The sequence below is a fragment of the Anarrhichthys ocellatus genome, unplaced genomic scaffold (genome assembly GCF_004355925.1).
Source record: "Anarrhichthys ocellatus isolate YVR2014 unplaced genomic scaffold, GSC_Weel_1.0 scaffold17, whole genome shotgun sequence".
Taxonomy (NCBI): Eukaryota; Metazoa; Chordata; class Actinopteri; order Perciformes; family Anarhichadidae; genus Anarrhichthys; species Anarrhichthys ocellatus.
In genome coordinates this window covers 7,530,336-7,542,555 of record NW_022280047.1, presented here as the reverse complement: position 1 = coordinate 7,542,555, position 12,220 = coordinate 7,530,336, and the positions used below count along the sequence as shown (strand labels likewise).

Sequence of the window (12,220 nt, the reverse complement as noted above, 5' to 3'; positions counted from 1 at the left end):
GCTCGACTCTCCCGTCAAGGTCCCGTCATGAGGCGATTGTGGCCCCCGGGGGCCTGGGCTCCTCGGTGCTCGCTGGTCTGTCCCACTGTCTTTACCTCCTCCAGGGTTCGGACCGGCTTCACCGACGAGACAGCGGTTTGTAGACACAGACAGCCATGATGATCATCAGCACGAGCAGCACCGCGAGGACGCTCCCCATAGTGACTGTGAGCACGAGAACACGGCAACAACATCAGATACACTGGTCTCAAATGATCGGTTAAACTGGTATTACTGGTTTTAAGTCTCCCGCTCCACTACTACGTAGTTGTCAGTGTAGAGTAAAGACATGCAAGACATGTGAAGTGTGTGAACGCCTCACGAGAGGCAGCATGTCGGCGTCACTGAGAGGCCTTACGTCAGTCTCCACAGTCTCGCATCAAGTCTCACCTAAGTTCTGCTTCTGTAAAACAACATAAGCTCTCTCGGTCAGTTTGGAGTCCTCGGGTTGTCCGTTAACTAACACACTGAGACACATTATTAGCGTTTGTGGGATGAGCATCATAGCGGAGGAGGATGGTGATGGTGGTGGTGACGGTGAGGCGTTTCTTCTTCCGCTGTCGGCTCTGGGTCCTAAAGCCGTTGTGTTGTTGTATTCACTGTCAGAGCTGATCAAATATGAGGCCTTGTTGATTAATCCATTTCTCGATTGGCAGAAAGTTAACTGTCAACTATTTTGATGAGAGATTAATCATTTGAATGTTTTTTTTTGGAAACACTTTATTTTTGTATCAGTCAGTGATTTCCTGGATATCCCCAAAAAATATTTAAAATGTAAACACAAGAATAGGCTGAATAACAGATTATTGGAAATGTTGTTCTTCATAAATTATGAAATGATTGGTTGTCTTTTCGCTTTTTTAAAAAATATCTTCAGCTGGCCTACTGACTTGCTGTGTTAAAGTCAGTTAATTTAATTTAAATCAGGAGTGTAACTGGACACTGCCTTTATTTATGTCCACAAAAAGCACAATAGAACCCAAATACACGACTCAGGCGTGCAAGAGTCTTTACTGAAAATATACAACAATGCAAAATCTAGGCAGGCGAGCACCAAGAGGCACAGGCAAAACCCAAATTAAACAGACTGGTTAAAAAACGAACAGGCTATCAGACAACTATGGTATAACCGATATTAATGCACACAGGGAGCTAATAAGGAAAGGAGAACCAGGTGAGTATAGTGCTGGAAAGGATCCCTGGCTCTGACTTCTTAAATGTGATTATTTGCTGGTTTTCTGAGCCCACTGTAGCAGTTATATTTATAGCAGAGGCCTGGGGCTGTTAGTTGGACAGAAAAAAACAATTTGAAGGTGTGAGCTTATTGTTATAGAAGACTAATACAACTGGAGTATTCACATTTGAGACGCTTAAACCAGTGAATTCCTTTGACCATTTCGCTTAACAAATGACTTATGTGATTGATATTTTTCTGACAATCAACAATTAATTAATCTTTTCAGCAGGTTCATAATTACACGGCCCTGACTGTTCTGCAGGTGTTTCCAGGTTGTTTGACTGTGAAAATACAAAGTGTTCCCTTACTGTTAACCATCAAACAAGTGTGAGGGCCCCCATCACATTTCCCCATTTCTGAAATGTCAAAGAGCAATGAAGAATAGATATAAAATAAAGGTCAAGCTCCTTGCGGTTATATCCTTACATAATTACTCAGTATGACTGATGCGTATGGCCTTTACCTTCATCCTCTATAGAACGTCGGAGCGCACACCATTGCCAACACTTATGGCTCTTAATTATATGCCAGAGAAGCTTAATGAATGTGAGGACATTTCACTCACGGTGGACTGAAATTAAAACGAGAGGCTTCCGAGATAAATTAACCAAAACAAGAAAACATTTCATGACAGCATGAACTGAAAGATCCTGTTTTAATAGGAGATCCGAGGGCATTTAAACTGAATTAAACAATTTTTTAATGCTATGAACTGAGTCAAGAATGTACATTCCTTGGCTACAGAAGCTTAATAAGGTAATTTAGTCTTTTTTTGTTATAAAGTACAAGAAGCCTATAACTGTCATCTTTTTTTTTGTAAGTTTGTATCTCAAATACCTCAAATGATTGTTTCACATTGATTCATCTACATACAGCACACTGCAGTCATTTATTAACATGACGGGCAATAAATCAGCGATCCAAGACTCAACAGTTTCAGCTCACAGCACCACTGTGAGCCGCCGCAGACTCTTAGTTTTATTCCTAATTGGTGACTTTCATAATAATTGATGGTCGATGACAAAGAGTGCTAATTTAAAATCAAATGTTACTTTGATCTTTCTGTGTGCATACACTCAGGTCTGATTTTGTATAACAGTTTAATGCAGGTTTGGTGGGCTTTTAAAACTCCAAGTTGCATAGTATTTACAATAGTAATCATCTTCTTCTATTACAATTCATGTAATTTTATACATATGTGTATATACAGTATATAATATATGATGTTCTCTTGGCAGTTATACCTGTAATTCCTCTTTTTATCTCCCCTGTACTATAGCTACTGCACTGTGTTTTGCTGGGTTGGATGCACTGCATCATATACACAGTATCAGTCATTTTACCCTTAAAATAGGGTTTGTTGAGCTGTTAATGTCTGGTTGGGAAGAAACCATCTGTTTAGCAGTGTCTCTTTTATGTGTCGCGTGTGCTTGCCTGTTCTCTACTTCAATGGCAGTCAGTGACACAAAAGGGCTTTGATCTGCACGTCCATCAACCAGCAGCTATCGAATGTTGCGAACCACTTTCTACTCTCGTATACGTTCATACCTGTTGTCCTTGAAGTGATCGGGGCTGGTTTAGGAATAAAAATGAGTTGAATAAGTAAAGATCTGATGTGATCGCGTGTGTGTGTTTGAAGTTAGAGGCTGCTCTGTTTCCTTATATGTTGATGGATTCTGGATGTTGCAAATTAGATTGTTAATTAGAATATCTAATAGAGGTGAGCAGCACCAGCTGACAGCCATTACAAAGACAGGAAGATCACCATATGGAGATTTACAAGAACACATTTCTCCTGTGGTCTGCTACATGTTTCCAATACAAAAAAATGCAGTTCTTGTTGTTATATATCGATAGTGGAATTCAACTAAATGTTGTGTGATTTTTTGTTTGTTTGTTCATATTCATGTTTAACCTCTGAAGAGAAACACAACAATGAAATATGTAATGAATACCATCATTTATTTATACACGTCTGACTAGTACATAAACATAAACCAGGTTGAAAAGGACTAAAATTACACAACGATCATCAAATTGCTCATCACAGTACTCTCTGAACATAAATAAAGGATAACGTGCTTTTAAATAAGTTGAGACACAAGTGATATGATGCAAGAAAAAAACAAACATTTGAACAGACTTACATTTGAGTGAAAACATTGGAGAGACACAATATCAATACAACCTTTACAATTTTTGTACATACAGTGTAATAGTTAGGCAGATTAAGGCAAAACAGTCTATTTTGAGTTAAATAAAGACATCAGATAAAGATCAAAAAGTTCATTTTGAATATGAAGAACCAAAATATACTCACAGTTGTCACTCACTGTACATATTGTACTGTAGGTAGGACACAGGCTCTACGTTCTATAATGCTAATACTAAAACAATGCATTAGATTCTAAGTTTCAAAAAGATATTTTTCTGAAAATGAGCTGATGGTCTTTGTCTGAGTGCCTCAGATGTCTCCAATACAAACACTTGTAGGGAAAAACAGAACATTTTTAGCAGATATATCCAGCAGCTGGCGTGAAATCCTATAGAAGCACTGTATTAAAGAACTACGGGGACCAACGTGATTAAGGTTTGCTCCCATTTAATCTCTCTCCTCTGTCTGTCCAGCAAAAACAAAACAAGTGTTAAGACCTATGTCCTATACAAACCACACACAATATCTTTTCAAATTGTCACAAAACAATACAGCAGAGCTGGTAACACTTGGTGTGAAACACATTAGCTAACATACTGAGAGTATGCTCTCCACTGAGTAAAGTTTTCTTTATTACATGAAAGTAGATACAAAACACTGCTGCCATGATTATTCTAGCGGCAAAACAAACTGTGTTGACCTCACTGTTTCCATTGTTTCATCTAGCTTTGACAAACAACAGAAAATATAGAACTTAACTAGAGAAAACAGCCCCATTCAATAGAAATGATACGCTGACTGTTACATATATAAGTTACATTTAGTTTCCTTGGCATATTGTTCTTGTGAGAAAAAAGACAGCTGATTGAGGGGAAAAGCAGACCGTTAACTTTAGGTAATCGCTACTGACTCCTACAACCGCACAATTGCAACACTTTGAAAATGGCATAATGTGAGACTTTACAGTAAAGTGTGAGTATTGCTACCTCAGTTCCTCTTGGAATTTCAACTTTAGCAGCATTTACCATTTTACAGAGTGTACATGTGCAGTGAAGGGTTGACATGTTAGACATCATCAGCAGGTAACAGTCACAATGTCAGATAATGTCCAGGTTCGGTCACAAACAATAACTTAAAACTGTTGTTTGAATAGAAGCTACAAGCAGGGGTATTTTTCATGTGTTACGGTGTTTTTCTGTCTACGGCACAGTAGCCATGTTGAGGCTTTCAGCGTGGATGTCTGGTATGGTCCTCTCTGGTCTGAGACACACTGCCAATCTCTGTGGAAAACCAAACACTTAAAAGTTAATTTAAAGCAAAATGTGTCCGACAGTTCATGTTTTCAGCATTTTGCACACTTTTTTTTTTCCTCCCTCCGCCTTCCACTGACCTGTTTGAGAGATCCAGGGGTCCACACCAGCTTGTAGACCATGTAGATGGGGATCCACATGAAGGATGAGAAGCCAATGATGTATCCCACTGAGATGCTCCAGTCAGGGTACTTATAGTCGAACAGCGTGAGGGGCGGCGTTTTCAGCAGAGAGCTCACTATGATATACTGAGAGGAGTCGGGATACATATCATTTCCATATTTAAATGTCCATACGTAACTTTTGTATTCTTATATAAGACATTTTATTGAGGAAGGGTAATATATCTGTCACACTTCCATACATTGTAAAATAAACATATAAAGGAAGTCTTGATAGTGTAATCATTCAAAATGTCAACAGAAAGACAACCAGAGAGATGGATACAAATAAGAGAGAAGGATATCAAACTCGATGTAGAGGAGTTCATTTACATTTGCCTGAGTGTTTTGCAATGTAATTGTTGAAGAAAACGTTTTAAGGAGATTATTTCGTATAAATATAGGAGACGTTGGTCAACTGTTGGGTCGCAAAAGGACATTGGTTCAGTAGTCTTTAGATCGTACACAGAGCTTGTTTTGTCCTTGTCCACTTCAGCCCATTGACTTAAATGGAAAACACTTATTTCATTAAAGGACTATATGTTGAATATTGCGTATCTTGTGCTTCTTATATATCCTAAATGTTAGCATTGCAGATGTTTTGCTCCACTTGTTGGAAAGATCAGAATGTTTCAAATCTTACCGCTAAAAATGCTGGACTGATGGCAACCCAGCACACCTGCCAGAATAATCCTGGAGATTTGCCCAACATGGACTCAATATCGCTGCTAAATCGTTTGATACCTGAAAGCAACAAAATAAACATATTTGTTTTCCATGTGCTAACAATGTATTTGATTATCAAGGGTCATCAGTTCACATTCACAGATACAAGAAACTGAATGTTGATAATAATCTCTTGTTTACCGTAGAACCAGGAAACTGCAATGGCCTCAAGGAAACCCACAGCTATAATGGAGCATCCTACTCCAAACTCCTCCAGCAGCTTTACCACATAGGCACCACCCTGTCAATGACATTCACACTGACTAAGAACACAATTCATCTCCAGACTGCAGATGTCAGGTTTTAATTCACTACAATGTGTCCAGAAGTACCTAAACCGTGCAACAAATGTGATTGAAGATAATTATCTGATCTAATGAGGGGTTGAATTCTGTTCTCATTGGTTAAACTCATTTAGAATGTGAAGAACTTACGTTTGTAAGGGTACTTAGAGAGCCCATAAAGCAGACAACGACCAAGCCCAGAACAAAAAGTTCACGTCTGTGAGAAAAATGCTCTGGGTATTCATCCAACACAGCAGTGATGATGGCCTCCAGCCCACCGAACTGAAACACACAATAGCGTTGTTGTTGTGTTATATTGTAGCTTCTAGATATTTCAATCTGCATTTAACTTTTATGGCTCATTCAATGAGCCATAAAAGTTACTCAAATTAGCATCACCACAGCAGCTGAATAGTTTTGTGTTACACATAAAGTGACCACCATGTACGTCAGAGTTCACAGTTCGTACCGTGCTGTCCAGTCCCAGCATGATCATCATCACAAAAAAGATGATTGCAAAAAAAGTTGAGCCCATCATGTTTGCAATGGCTTCTGGGTAAGTGATGAAGAGTAAACTTGGTCCTGAAAGCATGAAAGTAGTGAATATGAAGAGATCAGGGTCAGCGTTCGATTTATTATTGAATTTGATCTCTTCATTTATATTTCAAAGTATTAAATATAAAAATAATTTGGTGACCTTTGTCTTTCGCTACATCCTCCACCTCCACCTTCCTAATCTCTGCCATGTAGCCCAGCACCGTGAAGATCACGAACCCTGACACGAAGCTGGTCAGACAGTTCACCAAACTGGTCACAATGGCGTCACTGTTGAAGAAGAAATGAAAACCTGTTCAGGGAAATGCGGCATATAATTGTCAATCATAAAATTCTTCTTTAAACCTGATTCTGACCTTTGTTTAATGGGCTCATTTTCTCTTCAGTTTGTGTCCCACACATAAGGACTCCTGGCTAGTAACCATTGACATCTAACAACAATACCAATGAGGCTCTGCTGTATGCTGTGTGTTCATTAGCGATGGAAAATGTCTGTCAAATGTGAATAGTCTCTGGAGTGATAACCAAGTGTCAATGGGCAGAATGCTTTAGATGAAGGAACATCTTCCATCTCCAGGCAGCCTCGACTTAATTAGTCATTTAAGAGAACTAAATAAACATATTTTGAAACTTAGGGTCCTAAACTACTTCCTGCAAGTATTTCTTATTTTCTACATTTAAGAAAACTTGTGTTTTTAGCCAGAATTGGTAGTTCGTCAGGTACTTTGCAACTGAAAATCATTTTTCTAATATAAAAGAAGACAATTTTATGGTAAAACAATTCATACATCATGAATTTATTCAATAAAAAAACAAATCACAAACCAATAATGATCTGGAAGTCAGTACAATTTAAAAACATAATTATCACACTGAGGAGTTACACATTATATTTTTGTGTTTGTAATATGTTTGATGGGTCAAAAGGCGTCAGTGTCCAGTTTCATTCATGATCTGTGTGTTTACTGTTTCCTCACATGCCTCTCTGCTCCACTAATCACATCAGCCATGCATACTATTAGTCATTCTATGCAGTTTCATTTCTTCTCCTGTGTACAGTTTGGCATTTATACCCACCATGTAGAATTCACCACTCCTTCCTCTGATAGCATTGTCTCAACCACACCATCATATTTAATGCATGGGCAATGAATCCCACATCTCCTCCTTGAGTTCTGACCTCATACTGTGCAATAAATGCATTAAACTCAATCATTAAATTCAACAGGAGGTGTTCAAGCCACAAATGTAGGTTCACATGACTCCGTGTGCCGTAGGTCTCAAGCTCAGCTCTTACCGATAGCAGTTATTTGTGAAAGGGTTGTAGCTGGAGAGAGCTAGGAGCACCCCGAACCCTGGCCCCAGAGAGAAGAATATCTGAGCAGCAGCGTCCACCCACACCTACAAAAAACAGTAAGAATGACAGAAGGAGACATTACACTATCTGAGACTTCTGCTGGGATTCTTTGGGTTGCTATGGGCATTCAACAGCATAAAAATACAGTATTTCTTAGAACCAGATCCTTTTAGTGATTTAATGTCACCCTCCAAACGAGGTTAATGTCTTTTTATTCCCGTGTTCTGATCCCTCAGTATAATTTACCAGAAGAGGTGTTGATTTAGTCATATACAAATCTAGTTGCCACACAGCTGTACGCAGGGAGATCTGAAGAGCAGCACGCGTTCGGCTTTAAAAAGAAGAGGGAAGCGTTGGATATCGGTGAGTGAGACAGAAAGAGAGGCCTTTGTTAATGGGTAACAAATCTAAACCAATTATGCATCTCATTATCCTGCTCTGTGGCTTATTTATGCATCTCATTTTGTCTCATCCATATTCCCTTCCAACCAAAGCACTCACACATGTTTAGCAAACAACCACCGTGAGCTGCAGAGCAAAATGGGATGTTTCATAGAGCTATAAAAAAACATTGGCTTATTCTCCAGGGACTAGAGCGTAGAAATGAATATATGAAGAACTCCTAATGCTGGCAGGACAGGAGAGAAACACATCTTAGTCCTGTCATCTGGTCTTACCCAAAGTTAAAATCCTTTTGGTAAGTTATACACAGTGAATTGTGTACATCATTGAAATTTAGTTTATGTGAACTGCTTGGAAAAAATCTCTGAGACAAATATTGACATATAAATATTATTTAACAAGATAAGTATCTGTTAAGAATATTAAGTTAAGAGTACAAAATAGGATTGTCAAGGGACCAAACATGTGAGGCTTGGCCATGTTTTCCTTGTTAGAGATGACTGAATTGTATCCTTTTCTGAAAAAAACGGGACTGACCAACTTTCTTCAACTCACACCGGTCTCCAGCAGCTTCCCCCACTGGGGCTTCAGGTAAAACACCACTCCTCTCCAGGCTCCTGGCAGAGTGGCGCCTCGAATTAGCAGGATGAACAGCACAATGTAGGGGAAGGTGGCGGTCACCCACACTACCTGGTGTGGAAGAAAAGATAAATCAGGACGAGAAACAGAGATCATAGATATGCGATGCAGAAGATATTGATCTTCTATGTTATTATGAAGCAGCAACAATGTGTTACCTTCCCTGAAGTCTTCACGCCCTTCCAGAGGCTGAAGTATACGATGGTGAAGATGAGAAAGAGGCAGAGCATCAACTGCCAGCGAACACCCCCGACGTTTTTCAGCCCTGATGACTTGTGGATCTCAAGAACGTTCCTCCTATTATATTAAAACACATCACAGTTTCAGCATGCGAGACTATACATTTCCCATACGAAATCACTAGCCGACAATATCTGTGTAGAGCATTACTGTAAAGCTATTTATACATGTTGTTTCTGTTACTCACACTTACATGCACTTACGTGTAAAATTCCTCTGCCGGAGACCTGGAGGAATTCGTCCAGGTGACGTTGTCAACGCCAAAATAGTTGGTGCAGTCGGGAGTGTTCCACACATTGTCACAGTTTGTCCAAGGCAGGATGGTGGCGAAAGAGGAGTAGAAGTAGAAGAGCGCCCAGGCGATGATGGTGTTGTAGTAGAAGGACACATACAGGGCGATGATACAAATGCTATATCCTATACCTGAAACAGCAGAGGGAGATGAGAGAGGAGAGAGACACACCTGTGAAATGTGTCCGAAATGATTCACTGGCTCTCTGAAGTGTCTGAATATCTGCTGTTAAGCAGCGCAGTGTGAAACCTTACCTTTGAAGATGGGACAGATGTGTTTCCATATGGATATGGCTCCAGTTCTGTGGAACTGTCCCAGTGCCAACTCCATGTAAAAGAGCGGCACACCACCAAAGATGGCCATCAAAATGTAGGGAATGAGGAAAGCCCCTGCACAGAGATGCATGAGGGAACATGTTGTGTAGGGCTTTTACATGAAGGTCATGACAGAAAGTGAGGACATTCATAATATCATGAGGGCGTGAATCCAAATTAAGAAATGAAATATGAACAACAATGTGAAAATGAGACTTCTCATTAGCCTCATTTTTTACATTTGATTATTAATATATTTAAATTGTTCTTTACATCATATTTCAGCTCTGACAAGATTTACAAGAATCTAAATCTTTGTTTGATCCAACCATGAACAAGAGCCTACCATAGGAGCTATGACAAAAATACTTCTGACACATTCGCTGTACATTCACACACAAAATTATAAAATAAAATGTCTACACAATCTTCGGTTTATGCATTTTTTAAAATCATTTACATTGTCTTGTCTTAATGCCTTTTTATGTCTTCTGTGCAGTACTTTGAATTGTTTTGTTGAAAGGTGTTATATAAATAAACTTGTATTGTTGTAATGTAACCCTTAGTTGCTGATGTTAAATATTGAGTAAAACGCAACCTTTTCCAAACAAAATACACAACGACTGAACCAATCCGTGCAGAAATCTTTTTTTTAAAGGATTCATTTAAATTAGACACATTTTCTGCATAACACGCTTGAAGCTCCTGTATTGTAAACAATTGTAAACAATATTGAATAGTGATGAAAGAAAAGTAGATACAGGCTATCTCGTGGGAAAAGCGTAACAACTTTTTTGTGGACTTTTTAGCGATGTTTTGGCTTTAGATTCGCTCTTCAGCACCACGGAGAGTTTCTGCTGTAGATACGCAGCTTCAGCCTGTTTTCAGGCTATTTGAGCGCAAATTCTGAGATTTCATGGATTTGAAGACAATAAAAAAGTGTTTGCCAAGTGGTTTATTACATAATATTCCAAGTTACACAAATCCTAACTTGTGAAATGAAGCTGAATGGCGATGGTTTGAAATTTCTAAACCACTTACCGCCACCGTTTTGATAACACACGTACGGAAATCTCCAAACATTTCCCAGGTCCACCGCAAAACCAATGACAGACAAGAGAAAATCCATTTTTTTGCTCCATTTGTCCCTGGAGTCCGTCTGTGTGATGACCGGCACCGGGGCCGCGTTGTTAGAGCTGTAGCCGGGATTAGGGGAGCCTTGGCGGGTCAGACTGCCGGCCATGACTGCTGAGTCCTGTCGGGGCATCGGACTGTGAAAAGTCAGTCAGAGGAGCAGCTCCAGAGAGAGCGGGATATCTCTCCTGTGATTATGACAGGGGGGAGTGGGAGGAGTTGGTGGAGCTGCAGCTGACGCTTGGAGTACCTGTTGTGTCTTTTTACTGACAGCAGCCTTGAACATACTTGAACAACCAAAAAATGTGACGTTGGCTTAGAGGTCCCATGTGTTATTGCTGATCAATAAGATGGATTTGAGTAAGTTAACCTGTAGGAGAGCAGCTTTGCCCACTCAATTGATGTGCTTTTAGCAAATTGAACAGCAACAGGGTGTCCAGTGAAATAATGCTGGTGTTGATGGTTATAAGGATGGTTATCTTTCAATGGCATTGATGTGACAGGCAGAGTTCACCATGGTCACCTTGTGCTAAAATCAACTTTATTGTTGCAACTCACATACATGCACAGGATGCACCAGATTATTGAATTGGGCTTTCCAGTATTTAACAAGAGGCTTTGAATGTATCATTGTTGATGACGTTTCAGGGCCTTTTAACTGGTAAATGACATATTTGTAGTCAATTCTGATATTCCAACAATATATGAAAAATAGTGACCAATGTTTTGTTCAAGTTTCTACATGCTGCCAAACTTTTAAATGCTCAGATGGATTTTCAAAATACAATTGTTAATTTATGATAAAACATAATACAGTTTTTCTCTATCACTTTGGCAAATTAAAAAATATAAAACATAATAATAGATAAAGGTCCTGTTCAGTCCACTTGAACTTACAAAAGTTTGACACAGAGATCTTTAAATAGCACCTTGAGCCATCTTGGCTGCATGTTAATATAGTTTGGGGAATACATCAGAAGAGAAACACAGCAGCTTAACTGCACTCATTAGGAAAAACCTAATAACAAGACTTTGTAATCAAATCCACAGCTTTTAGCACTGAGCACTTTGAAAAGGCTGCAAACTGGATAATCAGAGACCAGCCATCAGGCGGGAGAGAGAGAGTGCATCAAATGAAGTTACTTTGGGAAATGGATATGACACAAAGACAGGAGGAGCCAGCGCCATCATAAAATTGTCACTTACGATAAAAGCCAAACTGTCTGACCTGGTGTTAACATTTACCTGAAGCTAGTAAATGGTAAAATGTAGTTAATTCAATAATTTTCTGCTATAATGTGGATCGATGAAGAAGCAAAAGCCCAGCGTGCAGAATGGATGGCTGGATAGATAGATAGATAGATAGATAGATAGA

At 39.3% G+C, this 12,220-nt stretch overlaps 1 protein-coding gene across 1 annotated transcript; it reads right to left on the bottom strand.

Annotated features, from left to right (window-relative positions):
• Positions 1–4,277: 4,277 nt before the first annotated feature.
• slc6a4b (solute carrier family 6 member 4b) lies at positions 4,278–10,978 on the bottom strand. The gene is made up of 13 exons (XM_031856469.1): positions 10,753–10,978; positions 9,652–9,786; positions 9,309–9,528; positions 9,024–9,162; positions 8,782–8,916; positions 7,765–7,868; positions 6,610–6,737; positions 6,382–6,494; positions 6,063–6,194; positions 5,770–5,869; positions 5,546–5,646; positions 4,822–4,989; positions 4,278–4,711 (listed from the first exon to the last, which is right to left on the bottom strand). The coding sequence occupies exons 1-13, from the start codon at positions 10,976–10,978 to the stop codon at positions 4,631–4,633; spliced, it is 1,782 nt and encodes a 593-aa protein (XP_031712329.1). The 3' UTR covers positions 4,278–4,630.
• Between the last annotated feature and the right edge of the window lie 1,242 nt (positions 10,979–12,220).

What these genes read in the sequence shown, in the direction of transcription:
- slc6a4b (XM_031856469.1), bottom strand. Translation starts at nt 10,978, where the DNA reads ATGCCCCGACAGGACTCAGCAGTCATGGCCGGCAGTCTGACCCGCCAA. An exon ending in GCGTGAAGACTTCAGGGAAG is followed by an intron (nt 8,917 to 9,023) that starts GTAACACATTGT and finishes CTTCCACACCAG; the next exon opens with GTAGTGTGGGTGACCGCCAC. An exon ending in TCAGTCCAGCATTTTTAGCG is followed by an intron (nt 4,990 to 5,545) that starts GTAAGATTTGAA and finishes GACTCCTCTCAG; the next exon opens with TATATCATAGTGAGCTCTCT.